Source organism: Oncorhynchus mykiss, chromosome 6, assembly GCF_013265735.2.
Source record: "Oncorhynchus mykiss isolate Arlee chromosome 6, USDA_OmykA_1.1, whole genome shotgun sequence".
NCBI classification, from domain to species: domain Eukaryota; kingdom Metazoa; phylum Chordata; class Actinopteri; order Salmoniformes; family Salmonidae; genus Oncorhynchus; species Oncorhynchus mykiss.
The window spans coordinates 7,563,156-7,589,709 of NC_048570.1; the positions used below are offsets into that span (position 1 = coordinate 7,563,156).

The 26,554-nt window shown below is 44.5% G+C and overlaps 1 protein-coding gene across 4 annotated transcripts in view; it reads left to right on the forward strand.

Moving 5' to 3' along the window:
- Window positions 1-26,554, forward strand: part of LOC110525208 (phospholipid-transporting ATPase ID) — a 65,512-nt gene that overhangs the window by 28,616 nt on the left and 10,342 nt on the right. For all 4 annotated transcript variants that reach the window (XM_036979324.1, XM_036979327.1, XM_036979326.1 and 1 more), the window contains 16 exons: window positions 2,528-2,589; window positions 3,163-3,235; window positions 3,455-3,525; window positions 4,432-4,514; window positions 6,275-6,433; window positions 7,712-7,800; window positions 8,468-8,661; window positions 9,343-9,551; window positions 11,966-12,009; window positions 13,193-13,358; window positions 18,778-18,966; window positions 19,109-19,224; window positions 19,772-19,936; window positions 20,265-20,376; window positions 25,305-25,410; window positions 26,141-26,282. In XM_036979324.1, the coding sequence (XP_036835219.1) occupies window positions 2,528-2,589; window positions 3,163-3,235; window positions 3,455-3,525; window positions 4,432-4,514; window positions 6,275-6,433; window positions 7,712-7,800; window positions 8,468-8,661; window positions 9,343-9,551; window positions 11,966-12,009; window positions 13,193-13,358; window positions 18,778-18,966; window positions 19,109-19,224; window positions 19,772-19,936; window positions 20,265-20,376; window positions 25,305-25,410; window positions 26,141-26,282 (1,980 nt within the window). The remainder of the gene's footprint in view (window positions 1-2,527; window positions 2,590-3,162; window positions 3,236-3,454; window positions 3,526-4,431; window positions 4,515-6,274; window positions 6,434-7,711; window positions 7,801-8,467; window positions 8,662-9,342; window positions 9,552-11,965; window positions 12,010-13,192; window positions 13,359-18,777; window positions 18,967-19,108; window positions 19,225-19,771; window positions 19,937-20,264; window positions 20,377-25,304; window positions 25,411-26,140; window positions 26,283-26,554) is intronic.

The window sequence follows — 26,554 nt, forward strand, 5'->3', positions numbered from 1 at the left end:
TCACCTCTGATGGCTCCTGGCACGCTGGAGAAGTGTGCTCTTCACGGATGAACACAGACGAGCTTCCGTGAGACGATTTATTTTATTTTTTTATTTTATTTCACCTTTATATAACCATGTACAGTGTGTGCAAATGTAGAAGATCAGGGAGGTAAGGCAATAAATAGGCCATAGAGGCTAAAATAATTACAATTTAGCATTAATACTGGAGTGATAGATGTGCAGATGATGATGTGCAAGTAGAGATACTGGGGTGCAAAAGAGCAAAAAGATAAATAACAATATGGGGATGAGGTAGTTGGGTGGGCTATTTACAGATTGGCTGTGTACAGGGATCGGTAAGCTGCTCTGACAGCTGATGCTTAAAGTCAGAGAGGGAGATATAAAAAGTCTGCTGGAAGTGGTGGTTGTGGACCAGTAGGAGGCGCTCTTTCCTCTGGTCTACAAAAATGTTATAATGTCCCAGAGCAGTGATTGGGGACGTTGCCTGTGAAAGGTGCCGTCTTTCAGATGGGAAGTTAAACAGTGTCCCGACGAGTATGGGTGTTAACCCCGGTGTCCTGGCTAATTCCCAATCTGGTCCTCATACCATCATGGTCACCTAATAATCCCCAGTTTACAATTGGCTCATTCATCCCCCTCCTCTCCCCTGTAACTATTCCCCAGGTCGTTGCTGTAAATTAGAACTTGTCTTCAGTCAACTTACTTGGTTAAATAAGGCTTACTAAAATACATCTTATCAATTCAGAAGCTCAAAAACCCCATCAGAAGAATCAATTAGATTTTAGCTCAAAGTTTAGAAGAAAAAAAATACAATTAAAGAAAGTTATAATGGTCTTTATTTTATTTGTGTTTGTTTTGCGGTCAAAGATAATAGTTTCAGTATCGTTTTAGTTTTTCAAATGTTTTTCATTGTCATTTTTATTTCAGTTTCCAATTTTTGTTTTTTTTATTTTTGTTTCAGTTTTCGTTTACTTTAATAACCTTGATGGACTGTACACTGATTTAGTCATTATTGACGAGGAGAATATCAGTAACATAATTGAGTAACAATTCAGATTCCCTCTCTGCTCTCACTTCCCCTCGGGCATTACCGTACATGCTAACTAGACTGGGCAAGCGCGTGCGTCAGTGTGTTCACCATCGTGAGCATGTTGATTTTGTCCATCCACACCAGACGAGATCCAGACACGCAGGTTGAATTATCAAAACAAACTCTGAACCAACTATACTAATTTAGGGGACAGGTCGAAACATATGAAACATTCATGGCCATTTAGCTAGCTAGCTTGCAGTTTCTAGCTAATTTGTTCTGGGATTTAAACATCAGGTTGTTATTTTACCTGAAAGTCTTTTTTTATGGATATTTGTAGAATTTTGACCCATTTTGAGTCACACAAAATCGTGTTTTCTCTACTCCGATAATCAATCAATCAATCCAAGAAAAGGGGACACCTAGTTAGTTTCTAGTAAAAAAACAAAACAATCTCTCTTCCTTTAGTCTTCTTCTTCTTCTGTGGATTTTATATGGCGGTTGGCAACCAACTTTAAGGTGCATTACCGCCACCAACTGGACTGGAGTGTGGACCTCAGTTCATCTTTTAATCACCCACGTGGGTATGTGCTCCTAAAAACCAATGAGGAGATGGGAGAGGCGGGACTTGCAGGGCGTGACACGTCAAAAATAGAACCAGTTCTATTTTAGCGTCAGATAACGCAGATGCTCGTTGCAGTACGGATGAAATGATTGAGTGACATGTAATTGTAAATTAATTTTGCAATGCTGGCGCGCGTAACACGAGCCGATTGGTCAACATGTTAGATGACCTACCCTAACATTGCTAATTCATTCTGATGTGTTTTCATGTGTTCTGTTGTTCTGTTGTTCAAAGCAGGAATCTAGATTCAAAACTAAAACTATATAAGGAAAATTACTCGTCAATTCCAGTGTTACACAAACAGGTACTACTACTGTTGTCTGTGAAGTGGATTGGCGACCTGATACTGTTGCATTTTGGGCCATGTGATGTAATTTTTTTACACGTTAATCTCAGTAGCTAAACAAGGGTCTGTTCGTTAGGTCGGGTGGCAACACTACCTGCAGCCCAAACTGCACCCTGTTCCCTATATGGCGGACTACTTTTGACCAAGGCCCATAGACTCTGGTCAAAAGGTAGTGCAATACGGTGCCATTTGGGATGGAGTCAGTGACCTTTCTTCAATCTCATGGGCCACCACCCCCGCTGGTTGCTTTAGTGAGGTCATATTGCTTGGCTTGTCACAATTGGCTCTTGTTGAGGAGATGTTGACCATCTTTAGCGACGCCGTGGCGGTGGGCAGTCATTTTGCTGAGTGGTCTTGTGAGACTCCAGACCCAAACTAGACGTTTAGACGACCTCTGACCTTTAAGCCAGAGGAAGAAGACGTTTCAGCCGGACAGAAGTCTTTGTAATGATTTAAGTCGACTGGAATTCCCTCCATTCACAAGTCTAGTCTAATGTTATTATAATCATGTCTGTCCTAATAGAACCGCCACAGGAGTGACAACCAGGTGAACAACCGGAAGGTCACAGTGCTCATCGATGGAGAGTAAGTTCATGAGATCTACTATTGGTTTCTAACAGTACATAATGAACACAACTCATTATGGCACACTGGTTGTGTGTGTGTGTGTGTGGTCACAGATGTTTGCCCCTTCCTGCTCCCTGTCCCCACCCTACTCTCTCCACCGTCCTCCACCCAAATCCATTTCAACAGCAAATGTGTGAGTGCCTCAGGCAGGGACAGTTGGGCAACATGCCCTCTTTTCAGGGGGGCAACAGGAAGCAGTTGCAGGCAACAGGAAGTGCTTGTTTTCATCCTGTTGATCATTCTCCTGACTTACAGACAGTCACAGACAGGAGTTGAAAAGAAAATAGGCCGTACACAGATTTAACCCCTCTGTACATTTTCTTCCTGATCCTAAAAAATAGAGGGATGGATGTCTACTGTCTTTAAAAACTTGATTCCTACCCCTCTTTCTCTCTCTCCCTCCCCCACCCCACCCACTATCTCTCTCTCTCTCTCTCTCTCTCTCTCTCTCTCTCTCTCTCTCTCTTTCTCTCTCTCTCTCTCTCTCTCTCTCTCCCTCCCCCACCCCACTCTCTCTCTCTCTCTCTCTAGACTACGGAGTGAAAAATGGATGGATGTTCATGTGGGTGACATCATCAAACTTGGAAATAACCAGTTTGTTACGGTGAGAACAGAACACTGAACCAGCCTTACTGTGTGTTCATTACAACATACCTTTTCAGGTCTTAAACATCCAGTACCTCGTTGTTAGTATATTTCAGCTGCTATGATTCTGGCATAAGAGACCATCGTGATGGGCTGGGTGTGAAACAGGTGCCTATATTCAGTGTCTTTAATAGTCAGTGAATCTGACTATGTGAATCTCTCCCTCTGTGATTTCAAGGCAGACCTGCTGCTGCTCTCTAGTAGTGAACCTCTCAACATTGTCTACATAGAGACTGCTGAACTGGACGGGTCAGTGTGTGTCTGTGTCTGTGTGTGTGTTTGTGTGTCGGTTTGTTTGTTCATCTACTGTACAAAGCCTGTGTCTATTTCATACTCATGCCTCTCCTGCTCCTATCGTCCTCGTCCTCCTCCTCCTCTCCTCCTCCTCCTCCTATAATCCTCTCCTCCTCCTCCTCCTCCTCCTCCTATTGTCCTCTTCTCCTCTTCTCCTCATCCTCTCCTCCTCCTATCTTCCTCTCCTCCTCCTCGTCTCCTCCTCTCCTCCAGCAAGTTAAATTAGGAGGCTACAGATTGCACAGAACAAAGCAGCAAGGATTGTTTTAAAGGTGGAGATATGGTTATTCTATTGTAGTCATGGGTTGTTTTAAGGTGGAGATATGGTTCTTCTGTTGCAGTCATGCGCAGTGTTCTTGGTTGGTCATCAGTCGACAAGATAATTGAAAAAAACATGCTTATTGTATTTCATAATATACACCATTTAAAATGGCCAAACTCTATTCACAACAGGATTCAGGTGGTAAGAGACAGACATTCAGTAAATACTAGGAATACATTGTTATCCTGACAGAAAAGAGAAATAGGTTAAGTAACATTTTGATTCAGAGCAATAAAGAAATTGAATAATTTATCTGAGCGAACCAGAAACCTTTCATATAAATTCAAACAGTACTTTAGAACCGTTTCAAAAATAATACATTGGAAGGCTGTGTTGGACTTTGGTAGATGGAGGAATCAATCTATACTTTCAGACTGTCAGAGTATTTATCTGGTCAACATGTCAGTCTATTATGTCTATTATTTGTAACAGTGTGTTACATGTGAAAATGTGATCGAAATTATATATTGTAGATTAGTCCAAATGAGGACTAAAAGAGATCCCAATACAATCAAATCTCCTCCTCCTCTTCCTCTCAGTGAGACTAATTTGAAAGTGAAGCAAGCTGTGACGGTCACAGGAGACATGGGGGACAACATTCATAACCTGGCTTTGTTCAGCGGTGAGTCTCCCACAGGGAGGTGGTTGGCCACTACGTAGTTCTAATAAAATACAGATAATTTCCCGTTGAAAATATATATCGTTATGAACAACTAACCCGCACACTGACTCTGTACCGGTACCCCCTGTGTATAGCATCTACCCCCTGTATATAGCCTCCACACTGACTCTGTACCGGTACCCCCTGTATATAGCCTCCACACTGACTCTGTACCGGTACCCCCTGTATATAGCCTCCACATTGACTCTGTACCGGTACCCCCTGTATATAGCCTCCACATTCACTCTGGACCGGTAACCCCTGTATATAGCCTCCACACTGACTCTGTACCGGTACCCCCTGTATATAGCCTCCACACTGACTCTGTACCGGTACCCCCTGTATATAGCCTCCACATTGACTCTGTACTGGTACCCCTGTATATAGCCTCCACATTGACTCTGTACCGGTACCCCCTGTATATAGCCTCCACATTGACTCTGTACCGGTACCCCCTGTATATAGCCTCCACACTGACTCTGTACCGGTACCCCCTGTAAATAACCTCCACATTGACTCTGTACCGGTACCCCCTGTATATAGCCTCCACACTGACTCTGTACCGGTACCCCCTGTATATAGCCTCCACATTGACTCTGTACCAGTACCCCCTGTATATAGCCTCCACACTGACTCTGTACCGGTACCCCCTGTATATAGCCTCAACATTGACTCTGTACCGGTATCCCCTGTATATAGCCTCCACACTGACTCTGTAACCGGTACCCCCTGTATATAGCCTCCACATTGACTCTGTACCGTACCCCCTGTATATAGGCTCCACACTGACTCTGTACCGGTACCCCCTGTATATAGGCTCCACACTGACTCTGTACCGGTACCCCCTGTATATAGCCTCCACACTGACTCTGTACCGGTACCCCCTGTATATAGGCTCCACACTGATTCAGTACCGGTACCCCCTGTATATAGGCTCCACACTGATTCAGTACCGGTACCCCCTGTATATAGGCTCCACACTGACTCTGTACCGGTACCCCCTGTATATAGCCTCCACACTGACTCTGTACCGGTGCCCCCTGTATATAGCCTCCACACTGACTCTGTACCGGTGCCCCCTGTATATAACCTCCACACTGACTCTGTACCGGTGCCCCCTGTATATAGCCTCCACACTGACTCTGTACCGGTGCCCCCTGTATATAACCTCCACACTGACTCTGTACCGGTGCCCCCTGTATATAACCTCCACACTGACTCTGTACCGGTACCCCCTGTATATAACCTCCACACTGACTCTGTACCGGTACCCCCTGTATATAGCCTCCACACTGACTCTGTACCAGTAACCCTGTATATAGCCTCCACATTGACTCTGTACCGGTACCCCCTGTATATAGCCTCCACACTGACTCAGTACCAGTACCCCCTGTATATAGTCTCCACACTGACTCTGTACCGGTACCCCCTGTATATAGCCTTGTTAATGTTATTCTTATTGTGTTACTTTTTATTTTAGTCTACTTGGTAAATATTTTCTTAACTCTTCTTGAACTTCACTGTAAGTCAGCATTACACGGTAAGGTTCTACACTGTTGGTTAAAGGCTTGTAAGTCAGCGAATACACTTGTTGTATTCGGTGCATGTGAGAAATAAAGTTTGATTTGAACCAGTTTGTAGATTAGGATGTTTCATCCTCATGATGACACCCTCTCCTCTCCTACCTGACGAACCTTGTGTCTCCTCCCTACTCTCTGAAGGCGAGGTGAGCTGTGAGCCCCCCAACAGCCGACTAGACCGTTTCACAGGAACTCTGACTAACGCCGGTCAGAAATACTCTCTGGACAATGACAAGATCCTGCTGAGGGGCTGCACCCTCAGGAACACAGAGTGGTGTTTTGGACTGGTGCTGTTCGGAGGTGAGAGGGTAAAGGTCAGGACTGGTGCCCTTCAGAGTTGGGAGGGTAGAGGTCAGGACTGATGCTCTTCAGAGGTATGAGGCTAGAGGTCAGGACTGGTGCTGTTCGGAGGTGAGAGGGTAAAGGTCAGGACTGGTGTTGTTTGGAGGTGAGAGGGTAGAGGTCAGGACTGGTATTGTTCGCAGGTGATAGGGTAAAGGTCAGGACTGATGCTGTTCGGAGGTGAGAGGTTAGAGGTCATGACTGGTGCCATTCAGAGGTGAGAGGGTAAAGGTCAGGACTGGTGTTGTTCGGAGGTGAGAGGGTAGAGGTCAGGACTGGTATTGTTCGCAGGTGAGAGGGTAGAGGTCAGGACTGGTATTGTTCACAGGTGAGAGGGTAAAGGTCAGGACTGATGCTGTTTAGAGGTGAGAGGGTAAAAGGTCAGGACTGATGCTGTTTAGAGGTGAGAGGGTAGAGGTCAGGACTGATGCTGTTTAGAGGTGAGAGGGTAAAGGTCAGGACTGGTGCCGTAGAGGGTAAAAGGTCAGGACTGATGCTGTTTAGAGGTGAGAGGGTAAAAGGTCAGGACTGATGCTGTTCACAGGTGAGAGGGTAAAGGTCAGGACTGGTGTTGTTTGGAGGTGAGAGGGTAGAGGTCAGGACTGGTGTTGTTTGGAGGTGAGAGGGTAGAGGTCAGGACTGGTGTTGTTTGGAGGTGAGAGGGTAGAGGTCAGGACTGGTGTTGTTCGGAGATGAGAGAGTAAAGGTCAGGACTGGTGTTGTTTGGAGGTGAGAGAGTAAAGGTCAGGACTGGTGCCGTAGAGGGTAGAGGTCAGGACTGGTGTTGTTTGGAGGTGAGAGGGTAGAGGTCAGGACTGGTGTTGTTCGGAGATGAGAGAGTAAAGGTCAGGACTGGTGTTGTTTGGAGGTGAGAGAGTAAAGGTCAGGACTGGTGCCGTAGAGGGTAGAGGTCAGGACTGTTGCTGTTCAGAGGTGAAATTTGAGAAGTTAGAGATGAGAGGTCAGGACTGGTGCTGTTCGGCGGTAAGCGGTCAAAGGTTAGAGGTCAGGATGGTGCTGGTTCACAGGTCAGTTAGACTCAGCACGCCCTCTGCTGGCCAGTATAGATAATAAACCTCAACTGCGAATACCAAACCCTGACTGACCAAATATAAATATTTAATCTTCATGATTAGAAACTCTTCAAAAGGAAAGGAAATGAGGAAATGGAAATGATCTCTAAATTGTCACATGTAGCACCTTAAATACAAACCCTGTGATCCTTTCGTGGTCCAGGTCCAGAGACTAAGCTGATGCAGAACTGTGGGAAGACCACTTTCAAGAGGACCAGCATCGACCGCCTGATGAACGTGCTCGTCCTCTGTGTGAGTCCAGCAGTAACATGTCCTGTACTTACAGCTCCATGTACTCACTCACCATGTACTCACCATGTACTCACTCACCATGTACTCACCATGTACTCACCATGTACTCACTCACATGTACTCACCATGTACTCACCATGTACTCACTCACCATGTACTCACCATGTACTCACCATGTACTCACCATGTACTCACCATGTACTCACCATGTACTCACTCACATGTACTCACCATGTACTCACCATGTACTCACTCACATGTACTCACCATGTACTCACCATGTACTCACCATGTGCTCACTCACATGTACTCACCATGTACTCACTCACATGTACTCACCATGTACTCACTCACATGTACTCACCATGTACTCACTCACATGTACTCACCATGTACTCACTCACATGTACTCACCATGTACTCACTCACATGTACTCACCATGTACTCACTCACATGTACTCACCATGTACTCACTCACATGTACTCACCATGTACTCACTCACATGTGCTCACATGTACTCACCATGTACTCACCATGTACTCACTCAAACATGGACTCATATGATTTAGCTTATACAGTACCAGTTTTCCATGTTTATGTCAAACATGTCACATGTTTATGTCTCTGTACCCATCTGTTGACCTATGTACCCTTTCTGCCAGTAGATCTTTGGCTTCCTGGCATTCATGTGCACCATCCTGGCTATTGGCAACAGGATCTGGGAGCAGCTCTGGGGGTCAGAGTTCACTGCCTTCCTGCCCAGACAGGGGGGAGTTGATACCCCCTTCTCCGGCTTCCTCACTTTCTGGTCCTACGTCATAATCCTCAACACCGTCGTACCCATCTCCCTCTACATCAGGTCTGTCTGTCTCCCTCTACATCAGGTCTGTCTGTCTCCCTGTTCATCAGGTCTGCCTGTCTCCCTGTTCATCAGGTCTGTCTGTCTCCCTGTTCATCAGGTCTGTCTGTCTCGCTGTTCATCAGGTCTGTCTGTCTCCCTGTTCATCATGTCTGTCTGTCTCCCTGTTCATCAGGTCTGTCTGTCTCCCTGTTCATCATGTCTGTCTGTCTCCCTGTTCATCATGTCTGTCTGTCTCCCTGTTCATCATGTCTGTCTGTCTCCCTGTTCATCATGTCTGTCTGTCTCCCTGTTCATCAGGTCTGTCTGTCTCCCTGTTCATCATGTCTGTCTGTCTCCCTGTTCATCATGTCTGTCTGTCTCCCTCTACGTCAGGTCTGTCTGTCTCCCTGTTCATCAGGTCTGTCTGTCTTCCTGTTCATCAGTTCTGTCTCCCTCTATGTCAGGTCTGTCTGTCTCCCTGTTCATCAGGTCTGTCTGTCTATTCATCAGGTCTGTCTGTCTCCCTCTACATCAGGTGTGTGTGTGTGTGTGTGTGTGTGTGTGTGTGTGTGTGTGTGTGTGTGTGCATCTGTTTTGCTGTGTAATTGCTTATTCAATTTATGCCTGAGGTACCTTGCAGACACATGTCTGTTAAGGTTATGTAAAATGCCATTGTGTGTGTGTGTGTGTGTGTTGCAGTGTGGAGGTTATCCGTCTGGGGAACAGTTTCTACATCGACTGGGACAGGAAGATGTACCATGCCCGTAGTGACACCCCGGCCAAGGCCCGGACCACCACGCTGAACGAGGAGCTGGGTCAGATCAAATACATCTTCTCGGACAAGACCGGAACACTCACTCAGAACATCATGACATTCAACAAGTGTTCCATCAACGGGAAGAGCTACGGTGAGGTTCAGATGGTAACTAGGAAGAGCTACGGTGAGGTTCAGATGGTAACTAGGAAGAGCTACGGTGAGGTGCAGATGGTACATAGGAAGAGCTACGGTGAGGTTCAGATGGTAACTAGGAAGAGCTACGGTGAGGTTCAGATGGTAACTAGGAAGAGCTACGGTGAGGTTCAGATGGTACATAGGAAGAGCTACGGTGAGGTTCAGATGGTAACTAGGAAGAGCTACGGTGAGGTTCAGATGGTAACTAGGAAGAGCTACGGTGAGGTTCAGATGGTAACTAGGAAGAGCTACGGTGAGGTTCAGATGGTACAAAGGCAGGAAAGAAAGTGTGTATGGGCGAACTCAGAAACATACACACATGCATGTCACACACACACACACACACACACACACACACACACACACACACACACACACACACACACACACACAGAAGAACCATCAATGACCCAAGATCAGCTCTGTTAATCCCTACCATTGTGACAATGAGTCGTCATAATGCTCCATCAAATGTACACGATCCCAGGGGCGTTGGCAGACACAATGAAAGTAAGTTCATTCATGTCCCCCTAACTTCCCTGAATACCTCTGTTGATCCTACAGCTGTTGTATGCAGTAATCATGAGCCCATGAACCAGAGTTACACTGTTAGCACTGAGGCAGTGTATACTTGTAGGAAACCCACTTTGTGCAGCTCACCCTGCACTATCAGCTCCAATATAAATAACATGAGCAAGTCTACATCTGATAAGTTTCCCAGTAAGGAATTCAAAACAATCAAGCAAACCCAGAAAAGTGATTAAAAAAATGTCCCATATTAACATCTGCAGCCTAAGAAACAAGGTCCATGAAGTCAATAACTTGCTTGTAACAGATGACATTCATATTCTGACTGAGCTCTGGAAACTCACTTAGATAATACCTTTGATGACACAGTGGTAGCAATACATGGTTATAACATCTACCGAAAAGACAGAAATGCCAACAGGGGAGGTGTTGCGGTTTATATAAACCACCACTTCCCTGTAAAGCTTAGAGATGATCTCATGTTAAATACTGTTGAAGTAATATGGCTACAGGTTCATCTGTCTCACCTAAAGCCGATTCTTGTGGGAAGCTGCTATAGACCACCAAGTGCTAACATACTGTTGAATTAATATGGCTACAGGTTAATCTGCTTCACCTAAAGACCATTCTGGTGGAAACATTATCAACAAGGCAGGTCCTACAGGCTCTAGTTTTGTCACACCTGGTCTACTGTTCAGTCGTCTGGTCTGGTGCCACAAAGAGGGACTTGGGAAAATTGCAGTTGGCTCAGAACAGAGCAGCAAGGCTGGCACTTAAAAATACACGGAGAGCTAACATTAATGACATGCACGTCAATCTCTCATGGCTCAAAGTGGAAGAGAGATTGACTTGATTGACAAGCTGACAAGCTGAATATACCGAGCTGTCTGTTTAAAATACTATACCCCATAAGACATGCCACCAGAAGTCTCTTCACAGTCCCCAAGTCCAGAACAGACTATGGGAGGCGCACAGTACTACATAGAGCCATGACTACATGGAACTCTATTCCACAGTACTACATAGAGCCATGACTACATGGAACTCTATTCCACAGTACTACATAGAGCCATGACTACATGGAACTCTATTCCACAGTACTACATAGAGCCATGACTACATGGAACTCTATTCCACAGTACTACATAGAGCCATGACTACATGGAACTCTATTCCACAGTACTACATAGAGCCATGACTACATGGAACTCTATTCCACAGTACTACATAGAGCCATGACTACATGGAACTCTATTCCACAGTACTACATAGAGCCATGACTACATGGAACTCTATTCCACAGTACTACATAGAGCCATGACTACATGGAACTCTATTCCACAGTACTACATAGAGCCATGACTACATGGAACTCTATTCCACAGTACTACATAGAGCCATGACTACATGGAACTCTATTCCACAGTACTACATAGAGCCATGACTACATGGAACTCTATTCCACATCAGGTAACTGATGCAGTAGAATCAGATTTAAAAAAACTGATAAAAATACACCTTATGGAACAGCGGGGACTGTGAAGAGACACACACACATAGGCACAGACACATGCATACACACACACATGATAACATACCAACATACTAACATACTAACGTACTATACACACACATGATAACATACTAACATACTAACATACTAACGTACTATACACACACACACATACACGTGGATTTGTGTTGTGAATTCTTTAATGAATGTATTGTAATGTTTTTCACATTTTTGCCAGAACCCAGGAAGCGTAGCTGTTGCCTTGGCAGCAGCTAATGGTGATCTGTAATAAATACATTAACTCATCCAATATCCATCTTCTTTTCCAGGGGAAGTATTTGGCTACACTGGCCAGAGACAGGAGATCAACGAGGTGAGTATTAGATGTATGAGTACTTACTCCTAGTACTTACTGCTAGTATGTACTGCTAGTACTTACTGCTAGTACTTACTGCTAGTATGTACTGCTAGTATGTACTGCTAGTATGTACTGCTAGTACTTACTGCTAGTACTTACTGCTAGTATGTACTGCTAGTACTTACTGCTAGTACTTACTGCTAGTACTTACTGCTAGTATGTACTGCTAGTACTTACTGCTAGTACTTACTGCTAGTATGTACTGCTAGTACTTACTGCTAGTATGTACTGCTAGTACTTACTGCTAGTACTTACTGCTAGTATGTACTGCTAGTACTTACTGCTAGTATGTACTACTAGTATGTACTGCTAGTACTTACTGCTAGTACTTACTGCTAGTACTTACTGCTAGTACTTACTGCTAGTATGTACTGCTAGTACTTACTGCTAGTATGTACTGCTAGTACTTACTGCTCGTACATACTGCTAGTATGTACTGCTAGTACTTACTGCTAGTATGTACTGCTAGTACTTACTGCTAGTATGTACTGTTAGTACTTACTGCTCGTACTTACTGCTAGTACTTACTGCTAGTACTTACTGCTAGTATGTACTGCTAGTACTTACTGCTAGTATACACTGGCCAGAGACAGGAGATCAACGAGGTGAGTATTAGATTCATGAGTACTTACTGCTCGTACTTACTGCTAGAACTTACTGCTCGTACTTACTGCTAGTACTTACTGCTCGTACTTACTGCTAGAACTTACTGCTAGTACTTACTGCTAGTACTTACTGCTAGTACGTACTGCTAGTACTTACTGCTAGTACTTACTGCTAGTACTTACTGCTAGTACTTACTGCTAGTATGTACTGCTAGTACTTACTGCTAGTCTACACTGGCCAGAGACAGGAGATCAACGAGGTGAGTATTAGATTCATGAGTACTTACTGCTCGTACTTACTGCTAGAACTTACTGCTCGTACTTACTGCTAGTACTTACTGCTCGTACTTACTGCTAGAACTTACTGCTAGTACTTACTGCTAGTACTTACTGCTAGTACTTACTGCTAGTACTTACTGCTGGTACTTACTGCTAGTATGTACTGCTAGTACTTACTGCTAGTACTTACTGCTAGTCAAGAACAATGAGTAGCACAAGGCTTTCTCTCTTTCTCTACCCCCATTCTACCCCAGCACACAGAAACAGTGGACTGGTCGTTCAACCCTTTGGCTGATCATCACTTCTCCTTCCATGACCACTCCCTGGTGGAGGCTTTGAAGCTGGAGAGTCCTGAAGTCCAGTCCTTCTTCAGACTATTGGCCCTCTGTCACACCGTTATGGCTGAGGAGAAGATAGAGGGTGAGGAGCGAGAGGAGAGGAGAGGAGAGGAGAGGAGAGGAGAGGAGAGGAGAGGAGAGGAGAGAGAGAGAGAGAGAGAGAGAGAGAGAGAGAGAGAGAGAGAGAGAGAGAGAGAGAGAGAGAGAGAGAGGCATGTTGTTTGTTAATGAAACAATTTTCAGATGTTGACATTGTGTGTGTCTGAAAGGGAAGACTGTGTGTTTATCCATATTCATGTATGTATGCAACATAAAGAGCGGGAGGGTGAGAGGGAGAGATAGAGAAAGAGAGAGAGATAGGCTTTTTCTTAATTGGATCTAAGATGGCGCTGACAGACATGGCAGCTCTGCTTCTAGCTTCTAAGCAATTTGGCAGTATTGAGGTTTTTTGTGTGTTATTTCTTATATTACCCAGAAAGCCTTTTGTTTTATTACAGACAGAAATAACTTTTGGATATCAGAGCAGCGTTAACTCACCAGCATTACGACCAGAAATACGATTTTCCCGAATTGGATCCTTTCCTCCAAAAAAATTGGAGGAAACGCTAACCGAAATTCTATCAACACATTGCCTGTAGTATTCGCGCTACAAGAACTATTGACCATTGTTACTCTCCCTTCTGGGATGGCTATCAGGCCCTCCCATGCCCTCCCTTCAGCAAATCAAATTACAACTCCATTCTGCTCCTCCCTTCCTATAGGCAGAAATTCAAACAGGAAGTACCCATGTTAAGGTCTATTCAATGCTGGTCTGACCAATCAGAATTCATGCTACAAGATTGTTTTGATCACATGTAATGGGACATGTTCCGGGTTGCCTCTGAGAATAACATTGACATATACACGGACACAGTGACTGTGTTCATCAGGAAGTGGATAGGGAATGTTCTTCCCACTGTGTCTATTAAAACCTACCCAAACCAAAAAACGTGGATAGATGTCAGCATTCGTGCAAAACTGAAAGCGCGACCCACTGCATTCAACCATGGCAAGGTGACTGGGAATATGGTCAAATACAAACAGTGTAATTATTCCCACCGTAAGGCAATCAAACAGGCAAAACATCAGTACAGAGACAAAGTGGAGTCACTATTAAACGGCCCAGACACGTATGTGATAGGGTCTACAGACAATCACGGACGATACAGGGAAAACAAGCCACGTCGCAGACACCGACGTCTTGCTCCCGGACAAACTAAACACCTTCTTCGCCCGCTTTGAGGACGCGGTTCGCTTCCAAGGACTGTGGGCTCTGTTTCTCTGTGGCCGACGTGAGTAAGACATTTAAGCGTGTTAACCCTCGCAGGGCTGCCAGTCCAGATGGTATCCCTAGCCGCATCCTCAGAGAATGCGCAGACCAGCTGGCTGGAGTGTTTACAGACATATTCAATCTCTACACATCTCAGTCTGCTGTCCACACTTGCTTCAAGATGTCCACCATTGTTCCTGTACCCAAGAAAGCAAAGGTAACTGAACGAAATGACAAGCACCCTGTAGCACTCACAACTGTCATCATGAAGTGATTTGAGATGCTAGTTAAGGGTCATATCACCTCTACCTTACCTCTACTCTACCTTACCCACTTCAATTTGCATACCGCCCAATAAATCCACAGATTATGCAATCGCCATCGCACTTCACACTGCCCTATCTCATCTGGACAAGAGGAATACCTATGTAAGACTGCTGTTCATTGACTATAGTTCAGCCTTCAACACCATAGTACCCTCCAACCTCATCATTAAGCTCAGGGCCCTGGGTCTGAACCCTGCCCTGTGCAACTGGGTCCTGGACTTCCTGACGGGCCGCCCCCTGGTGGTGAAACAACACCTCCACTTTTTAAGTGGGAGAACTTGCACAATTGGTGGCTGACTAAATACTTTTTTTGCCCCACTGTATTAGGCAGATGTTATTGCGGGTGTAGCGAAATGCTTGTGTTCCTAGCTCCAACAGTGCAGTAGTATCTAACAATTCACAACAATACACACAAATCTAAAAGTAAAAAAGAATGGAATTAACAAAAATATAAATATTAGGACGAACAATGTCACAGTGGCATTGACTAAAATACAGTAGAATAGAATATAGTACATACATATGAAATTATTAAAGCAGTATGTAAGCATTATAAAAGTCACCAGTGTTCCATTATTAAAGTGACTAGTATTCCATTATTAAAGTGACTAGTATTCCATTATTAAAGTGACTAGTATTCCATTATTAAAGTGACCAGTGTTCCATTATTAAAGTGACTAGTATTCCATTATTAAAGTGACTAGTATTCCATTATTAAAGTGACCAGTGTTCCATAATTAAAGTGACTATTGTTCCATTATTAAAGTCAGTAGTGTTCCATTATTAAAGTGACCAGTGTTCCATAATTAAAGTGACTAGTGTTCCATTATTAAAGTCAGTAGTGTTCCATTATTAAAGTGACCAGTGTTCCATAATTAAAGTGACTAGTATTCCATTATTAAAGTGACTAGTGTTCCATTATTAAAGTGACCAGTGTTCCATAATTAAAGTGACTAGTGATTCCATTATTAAAGTCAGTAGTGTTCCATTATTAAAGTGACTAGTGTTCCATGATTAAAGTGACTAGTGTTCCATTATTAAAGTCAGTAGTGTTCCATTATTAAAGTAACTAGTATTCCATTATTAAAGTGACTAGTGTTCCATTATTAAAGTGACTAGTGTTCCATTATTAAAGTGACTAGTGTTCCATTATTAAAGTGACTAGTGTTCCATTATTAAAGTGACTAGTATTCCATTATTAAAGTGACTAGTATTCCATTATTAAAGTGACTAGTGTTCCATTATTAAAGTGACTAGTATTCCATTATTAAAGTGACTAGTATTCCATTATTAAAGTGACTAGTGTTCCATTATTAAAGTGACTAGTATTCCATTATTAAAGTGACCAGTGATTCCATGTCTTTGTATATGGGGCAGCGGCCTCTAAGGTGCAGGGTTGGGTAACCGGGTGGTAGCCGGCTAGTGATGGATATTTAACAGTCTGATGGCCTTGAGATAGAAGCTGTTTTTCAGTCTCTCGGTCCCTGCTTTGATGCACCTGTACTGACCTCGCCTTCTGGATGCTAGCGGGGTGAACAGGCAGTGGCTCGGGTGGTTGGTGTCCTTGATGATCTTTATGGCCTTCCTGTGACATCGGGTGGTGTAGGTGTCCTGGAGGGCAGGTAGTTTGCCCCCGATGAAGCGTTGGGCAGACTTCACCACCCTTTAGAGAGCCTTACGGTTGTGGGCGGAGCAGTTGCCGTACCAGGCAGTGATACAGCCAGACAGGATGCTCTCAATTGTACATCTGTAAAAGGTTTGTGAGGGTCTTAGGGGCCAAGCCAAATTTCTTCAGCCTCCTGAGGTTGAAGAGGCGCTGTCTGTGAGGGTGGACCATTTCAGATTGTCAGTGATGTCTACGCCGAGGAACTTAAAACTTTTCACCTTCTCCACTGTGGCCCCGTCGAAGTCCAAATTATGGTGGAAAATAAGTATTTGGTCACCTACAAACAAGCAAGATTTCTGGCTCTCACAGACCTGTAGCTTCTTCTTTAAAAGGCTCCTCTGTTCCCCACTCGTTACCTGTATTAATGGCACCTGTTTGAACTTGTTATCAGTATAAAATACACCTGTCCACAACCTCAAACAGTCACACTCCAAACTCCACTATGGCCAAGACCAAAGAGCTGTCAAAGGACACCAGAAACAAAATTGTAGACCTGCACCAGGCTGGGAAGACTGAATCTGCAATAGGTAAGCAGCTTGGTTTGAAGAAATCAACTGTGAGAGCAATTATTAGGAAATGGAAGACATACAAGACCTCTCATAATCTCCCTCGATCTGGGGTTCCACGCAAGATCTCACCCCGTGGGGTCAAAATGACCACAAGAATGGTGAGCAAAAATCCCAGAACCGCACGGGGGACCTAGTGAATGACCTGCAGAGAGCTGGTAACAAAGTAACAAAGCCTACCATCAGTAACACACTACGCCGCCAGGGACTCAAATCCTGCAGTGCCAGACGTGTCCCCCTGCTTAAGCCAGTACATGTCCAGGCCCGTCTGAAGTTTGCTAGAGAGCATTTGGATGATCTAGAAGAAGATTGTGAGAATGTCATATGGTCAGATGAAACCAAAATATAACTTTTCGGTAAAAACTCAACTGAGTTGCATCCAAAGAACACCATACCTACTGTGAAGCATGGGGGTGGAAACATCATGCTTTGGGGCTGTTTTTCTGCAAAGGGACCAGGATGACTGATCCATGTAAAGGAAAGAATGAATGGGGCCATGTATCGTGAGATTTTGAGTGAAAACCTCCTTCCATCAGCAAGGGCATTGAAGATGAAACGCAGCTGGGTCTTTCAGCATGACAATGATCCCAAACACACCGCCTGGGCAACGAAAGAGTGGCTTCGTAAGAAGCATTTCAAGGTCCTGGAGTGGCCTAGCCAGTCTCCAGATCTCAACCCCATAGAAAATCTTTGGAGGGAGTTGAAAGTCCGTGTTGCCCAGCAACAGCCCCAAAAACATCACTGCTCTAGAGGAGATCTGCATGGAGGAATGGGCCAAAATAGTGTGTGAAACAGTGTGTGAAAACCTTGTGAAGACTTACAGAAAACATTTGACCTCTGTCATTGCCAACAAAGGGTATATAACAAAGTATTGAGATAAACTTTTGTTATTGACCAAATACTTATTTTCCACCATAATTTGCAAATAAATTCATTAAAAATCCTACAATGTGATTTTCTGTATTTTTTTTTCTCATTTTGTCTGTCATAGTTGAAGTGTACCTATGATGAAAATTACAGGCCTCTCTCATCTTTTTAAGTGGGAGAACTTGCACAATTGGTGGCTGACTAAATACTTTTTTGCCCCACTGTATGTTTATGTGACCAATAAAATGATTTGGATTTGCTCAACTCCTGTTTCCTCTCTCGCCGCCTTTGGAAAAAGGTCAAAGGTCATCGAGGAGCGGCGGTGAGGAGAGGGAACGTGGACGAAAATGCGCTTGTATGAAACGATACACTCACGTGTCATCAGGCATATTACCTTTACATTAAATGGGTTACATGATGAAGTTAGTTGATGAAGTTAGTTGTTTTATAGATGAGAAGATAAATAGCATTTAGTTTTTTTCTCCTCTGATAAAACAAAAGCTGATTGAAATTTCTTCCACTAAGGAACTCTGGTATGAGTCACATGATCCTCAATGAAAAGTGGCTATCAAGGTGGCAAGAACACTGTTCCATTCGCCCACTAACAAATTGACATCTCCTTGAGCACTCGACCACTTATCAGTATCTGGGTCACAGAGCAGAGAGGATGTAGAGATAGAGAGAAAACTACACCCACTTACTCACTTAAGTGACCCACTTACCCACTTACTCTAACAACAGGAAACAACTTCACTCCCTCTGTACAGGTGAGCTGCTGTACCAGGCCCAGTCCCCTGACGAGGGTGCCTTGGTAACCGCTGCACGCAATTTTGGCTTTGTGTTCCGCTCTCGCACGCCAGAGAGCGTCACCATCGTAGAGATGGGAGAACAACACAGTTACGAACTCCTCGCCATCCTTGACTTCAACAACGTCCGCAAGAGGATGTCCGTCATTGGTAAACAGCACTCTGGAAACACGTTTCATGGGAGATTTAAGTTCCTTGCTGCTCATTGTAAGATGTCTATGCAAACATAATTCTTACTATGTTGTGTGTGTGTGTGTGTGCGTGTGCGTGCATGCGTGCGTGTGTGCGACAGTACGGAGCCCAGAGGGGAAGCTGTGTTTATACTGTAAAGGAGCAGACACCATGGTCTATGAGAGGCTGGACCAGTCCTGTACCAAGCTGATGGATGTCACCACTGAACACCTCAATGTAAAAGTGTGTGTGTGTGTCAGAGGAGGCTGGTCAGGATGGAACACATGGAAACATTGATTCTGTTCCAACCATGACATTGAGCCCCTCCTCTTATAGCGCCTCCCACCAGCCTCCTCTGGTGTGTGTGTGTGTGTGTGTGTGTGTGTGTGTGTGTGCATCTGCATGTGGGTCTGTGTAGGAGAGAGGGGGGAGACAGAGAGAGGGGGGAGACAGAGAGAGGGGGAGACAGAGAGAGGGGGAAACAGAGGGAGGGGGAGACAGAGAGAGGGGCAGACAGAGGGAGGGGCAGACAGAGAGAGGGGGAGACAGAGAGGGGGAGACAGAGGGAGGGGGAGACAGAGAGCGGAGGAGACAGAGAGAGGGGGGAGACAGAGAGGAGGGGAGACAGAGAGGGGGAGACAGAGAGAGGAAGAGCGAGAGAGAGAGTCTGAGTGTGTCTGCCTCTCTCTTCCTCCCTGTACTTCTGTGAAAGAGTGGCTCAATAAATATAAAACCATCCCAAATCACGTTGTATATAAATTGTGTGTGTGTTCTGTCCCTACAGGAGTTTGCCGGTGAGGGCCTGCGGACCCTAGCTCTAGCCTATAAGGACCTGGATGAGAAATACTTCAGCAGCTGGAAACAGCGCCACCATGAGGCCAGCACAGCCCTGGAGGACAGGGAGGACAAACTAGACCAGCTCTATGAGGAGATAGAGAAAGATCTGATGGTAGGAAGGAGTTAAACACTTAAACCAGGATCAGATGAACGTCTCCAGACAAAGACTGGATGATACAGTATGTCTTAAAGCGAAGGTAACCCGGTTGAAAATTAAATCCAGTGAAAATTATGAACAAACTTCCCAATAAAAAGTTCCTGCTTAATTTCATGTTTTAACAGTAAATTACCTCTGAACCAGGGTCAGTTTAGCTTTGGCAGGTTAAAGATATGAAAAGACCTAATGGTATGTCCTGAACACTGAACCAGGGGCCGTTTTAGCTCTTACAGATAGAGAAAGGATTGTAATTACATGTGCGTGTGTGTGTGTGTGTGTGTAGTTGCTGGGAGCTACAGCCATAGAGGATAAGCTCCAGGATGGTGTGCCACAGACCATCGAGCAGCTCGCCAAAGCTGACATCAAGATCTGGGTGCTCACCGGAGACAAACAGGGTTAGTCAACAAGCAACATACTCTCAGCTATCTGCCTCACATATAACAGAATAACAATAGGTTTTCCCAGAGAGTTCTAGCAAAATTCTTGCATGAGAAATTGCTCTTTGCAAAGAAGCAAATGTATTTTTATTTCATTTACAATTTTAATTGAAAATAATCCAATCAAATCAAATCAAATGTATTTATATAGCCCTTCGTACATCAGCTGATATCTCAAAGTGCTGTACAGAAACCCAGCCTGAAACCCCAAACAGCAAGCAATGCAGGTGTAGAAGCACGGTGGCTAGGAAAAACTCCCTAGAATAATACCAGTAAGTTACCTAATTGTTACCCAGATTTGATGTTAAGCTCAAATGGCTGCATTGGATATTTAAAGGGTTGGTAAAATAAAAATAAAAATGTTATCTTATTTTGGACAACGATGTTGTTGTTTCTTCCAAACCATCAAGGTATTTAAGCCACGTCTATCTCTATGTCTAACCCAGAGGAGGTTGGTGGGATGGGGCTACAGGAGGTTGGTGGGATAGGGCTACAGGAGGCTGGTGGGATGGGGCTACAGGAGGCTGGTGGGATGGGGCTACAGGAGGCTGGTGGGATGGGGCTACAGGAGGCTGGTGGGATGGGGCTACAGGAGGCTGGTGGGATGGGGCTACAGGAGGACGGGCTCATTGTGACGGTTGGAATGTAATTCATGTAAAGCAGTGGAGGTTGCTGAGGGGAGGACGAATCATAATATTGGTCAAAATGGAGTGAATGAAACGGTATCATACGCATGTTTTCATGTTTGATTCCATTCACTCCATTCGATTCACTCCATTCCATTCACTCCATTCCAATCACTCCATTCCATTCACTCCATTCCATTCACTCCATTCACTCCATTCCATTCACTCCCTTCCATTCACTCCATTCACTCCATTCCATTCACTCCATTCCATTCACTCCATTCCATCATTCACTCCATTCCATTCACTCCATTCCATTCACTCCATTCCATTCACTCCATTCACTCCATTCACTCCATTCCATTCACTCCATTCCATTCACTCCATTCCATTCACTCCATTCCATTCACTCCATTCCATTCACTCCATTCACTCCATTCCATTCACTGCATTCCAATCACTCCCTTCCATTCACTCCATTCACTCCATTCCAATCACTCCATTCACTCCATTCCATTCACTCCCTTCCATTCACTCCATTCACTCCATTCCAATCACTCCATTCACTCCATTCCATTTACTCCATTCCAATCACTCCATTCACTCCATTCCATTCACTCCATTCCATTCACTCCATTCACTCCATTCCATTCACTCCATTCCATTCACTCCATTCCATTCACTCCATTCACTCCATTCCATTCACTCCATTCCATTCACTCCATTCACTCCATTCCATTCAGTCCTTTCCATTCACTCCATTCCATTCACTCCCTTCCATTCACTCCCTTCCATTCACTCCCTTCCATTCACTCCCTTCCATTCACTCCATTCCATTCACTCCATTCCATTCACTCCCTTCCATTCACTCCATTCCATTCACTCCATTCCATTCACTCCATTCACTCCATTCCATTCACTGCATTCCAATCACTCCATTCCATTCACTCCATTCACTCCATTCCATTCACTCCCTTCCATTCACTCCATTCCATTCACTCCATTCCATTCACTCCCTTCCATTCACTCCCTTCCATTCAGTCCATTCCATTCAATCCATTCCATTCACTCCATTCACTCCATTCCATTCAGTCCATTCCATTCACTCCATTCGAATCACTCCATTCCATTCACGCCATTCCATTCACTCCATTCCATTCACTCCATTCACTCCATTCCAATCACTCCATTCCATTCACTCCATTCCATTCACACCCTTCCATTCACTCCACTCCATTCACTCCATTCCATTCACTCCATTCCAATCACACCATTCCATTCACTCTCTTCCATTCACTCCATTCCATTCACTCCATTCCAATCACTCCATTCCAATCACTCCATTCCAATCACTCCATTCCATTCACACCATTCCATTCACTCCATTCCATTCACTCCATTCCATTCACTCCATTCCATTCACTCCATTCCATTCACTCCATTCTCTCCATTCCATTCACTCCCTTCCATTCACTCCATTCCATTCCATTCACTCCATTCCATTCCATTCACTCCATTCCATTCACTTCATTCCATTCCATTCACTCCATTCCATTCCATTCACTCCATTCCATTCACTCCATTCCATTCCATTCACTCCATTCCATTCACTCCATTCCATTCACTCCATTACATTCACACCATTCCAATCACTCCATTCCATTCACTCCCTTCCATTCACTCCATTCCATTCACTCCATTCCATTCACTCCATTCCATTCACTCCATTCCATTCCATTCACTCCATTCCATTCACTCCATTACATTCACTCCATTCCATTCACACCATTCCAATCACTCCATTCCATTCCATTCACTCCATTCCATTCACTCCATTCGATTCACTCCATTCCATTCACTCCCTTCCATTCACTCCATTCCATTCACACCATTCCAATCACTCCATTCCATTCACTCCATTCCATTCACTCCATTCCAATCACTCCATTCCATTCACTCCATTCCATTCACTCCATTCACTCCATTCCATTCACTCCCTTCCATTCACTCCATTCACTCCATTCCATTCACTCCATTCCATTCACTCCATTCCATCATTCACTCCATTCCATCATTCACTCCATTCCATTCACTCCATTCCATTCACTCCATTCCATTCACTCCCTTCCATTCACTCCATTCCATTCACTCCATTCCATTCACTCCCTTCCATTCACTCCCTTCCATTCACTCCATTTCATTCACTCCATTCCATTCACTCCATTCACTCCATTCACTCCATTCCATTCACTCCATTCCATTCACTCCATTCCATTCACTCCATTCCATTCACTCCATTCCATTCACTCCATTCACTCCATTCCATTCACTGCATTCCAATCACTCCCTTCCATTCACTCCATTCACTCCATTCCATTCACTCCCTTCCATTCACTCCATTCCAATCACTCCATTCACTCCATTCCATTCACTCCATTCCAATCACTCCATTCACTCCATTCCATTCACTCCATTCCATTCACTCCATTCACTCCATTCCATTCACTCCATTCCATTCACTCCATTCCATTTACTCCATTCACTCCATTCCATTCACTGCATTCCAATCACTCCATTCACTCCATTCCATTCACTCCATTCCATTCACTCCTTTCCATTCACTCCCTTCCATTCACTCCCTTCCATTCACTCCCTTCCATTCACTCCATTCCATTCACTCCATTCCATTCACTCCCTTCCATTCACTCCATTCCATTCACTCCATTCCATTCACTCCATTCACTCCATTCCATTCACTGCATTCCAATCACTCCATTCCATTCACTCCATTCACTCCATTCCATTCACTCCCTTCCATTCACTCCATTCCATTCACTCCATTCCATTCACTCCCTTCCATTCACTCCCTTCCATTCACTCCATTCCATTCACTCCCTTCCATTCAATCCATTCCATTCACTCCATTCACTCCATTCCATTCACTCCATTCCATTCACTCCATTCGAATCACTCCATTCCATTCACTCCATTCCATTCACTCCATTCCATTCACTCCATTCACTCCATTCCAATCACTCCATTCCATTCACTCCATTCCATTCACACCCTTCCATTCACTCCACTCCATTCACTCCATTCCATTCACTCCATTCCAATCACACCATTCCATTCACTCTCTTCCATTCACTCCATTCCATTCACTCCATTCCAATCACTCCATTCCAATCACTCCATTCCAATCACTCCATTCCAATCACTCCATTCCAATCACACCATTCCATTCACTCCATTCCATTCACTCCATTCCATTCCAATCACTCCATTCCATTCACTCCATTCCATTCACTCCATTCACTCCATTCCATTCACTCCCTTCCATTCACTCCATTCCATTCCATTCACTCCATTCCATTCACTCCATTCCATTCCATTCACTCCATTCCATTCACTCCATTCCATTCACTCCATTCCATTCCATTCACTCCATTCCATTCACTCCATTCCATTCACTCCATTCCATTCACACCATTCCAATCACTCCATTCACTCCATTCCATTCACTCCATTCCATTCACTCCATTCCCTTCCATTCACTCCATTCCATTCACTCCATTCCATTCACTCCATTCCATTCACACCATTCCATTCACACCATTCCAATCACTCCATTCCATTCCATTCACTCCATTCCATTCACTCCATTCCATTCACTCCATTCCATTCACTCCCTTCCATTCACTCCCTTCCATTCACTCCATTCCATTCACACCATTCCATTCACACCATTCCAATCACTCCATTCCATTCACTCCATTCCATTCACTCCATTCACTCCATTCCATTCACTCCATTCACTCCATTCCATTCACTCCATTCCATTCACTCCATTCCATTCACTCCATTCCATTCACACCATTCCAATCACTCCATTCCATTCACTCCATTCCATTCACTCCATTACATTCACACCATTCCATTCACACCATTACATTCACTCCATTCCAATCCCGCTGTTCCTTGAGGTGTATTTGTACTTTTTTTTTTGTAACTGATTCTACTGCTTCTACTGGCTCTATGTAGTACTGTGCCCCTCCCGTAGTCTGTTCTGGACTTGGGGATTGTGAAGAGACCTCCGGTGGCATGTATTTGATACCATTCTACTCATTCAGCTCCAGCCATTACCACGAGCCCGTCCTCCCCAATTAGGGTGCCACCAACCTCCTTTGATGTGTAGGACCATATGTCCACATCACTGTGTCTGTCTCCAACTATCATATTGTGTGTTTTTGTCATTGACAGAGACGGCGGAGAACATTGGCTACTCCTGCAACATGCTACGAGAGGAGATGAACGACATCTTCATCGTGTCGGCCAACAACTCAGACGATGTCAGACAGGAACTGAGGTCAGAGGATTTGACATCATATCCCTGCTGCCTCAATACTAACACCATTTGTCCAGGGTTTAGTACCTACCCAGCACCAATACACCTAATTCAACTTATAATGGCCTTTAAATGGAGACTGATTAGTTGACCGGTTGAAAAGTGGGATTGGAACAATGCCTGTCATTGATGCTGTTCTTCAGAACCAGCATAGACCATCACATCTCATCCCATCCCAGGTTGAAACATCCCATCACAGGTTGATAACATCTCATCCCAGGTTGATAACATCCCATCCCAGGTTGATAACATCTCATCCCAGGTTGATAACATCCCATCCCAGGTTGAAAACATCCCATCCCATCCCAGGTTGATAACATCCCATCCCAGGTTGATAACATCTCATCCCAGGTTGATAACATCTCATCCCAGGTTGATAACATCCCATCCCAGGTTGAAAACATCCCATCCCATCCCAGGTTGATAACATCCCATCCCATCCCAGGTTGATAACATCCCATCTCATCCCAGGGCGATAATATCTCATCCCAGGTTGATAACATCCCATCCCAGGGTGATAACATCCCAGGGTGATAACATCCCAGGTTGATAACATCCCATCCCAGGTTGAAAACATCCAATCCCAGGTTGATAACATCACATCCCAGGTTGATAACATCCCGTCCCAGGTTGATAACATAGACATGGTGGAATAGAATGAGATGAGAGGATTTGTTTTGTATTGAACCAGGAATGCATGGAGCACCATGAAACCAGGTGCAGAGGAGGAGGCCAACTTCATGCCAGAGAGGACGCTGGGTAACAAGCCAAAGGTGGTCAGGGACGAGGAGGCGAACGGGGAGTACGGCCTGGTCATCAACGGACACAGTCTGGTGAGACACTACAGTCCTATTTACTGTAGTCTGGTGAGACACTACAGTCCTATTTACTGTAAATCAGTCTGGTGAGACACTACAGTCCTATTTACTGTAAATCAGTCTGGTGAGACACTACAGTCCTATTTACTGTAAATCAGTCTGGTGAGACACTACAGTCATATTTACTGTAAATCAGTCTGATGAGACACCACAGTCCTATTTACTGTAGCCTGGTGAGACACTACAGTCCTATTTACTGTAAATCAGTCTGGTGAGACAATACAGTC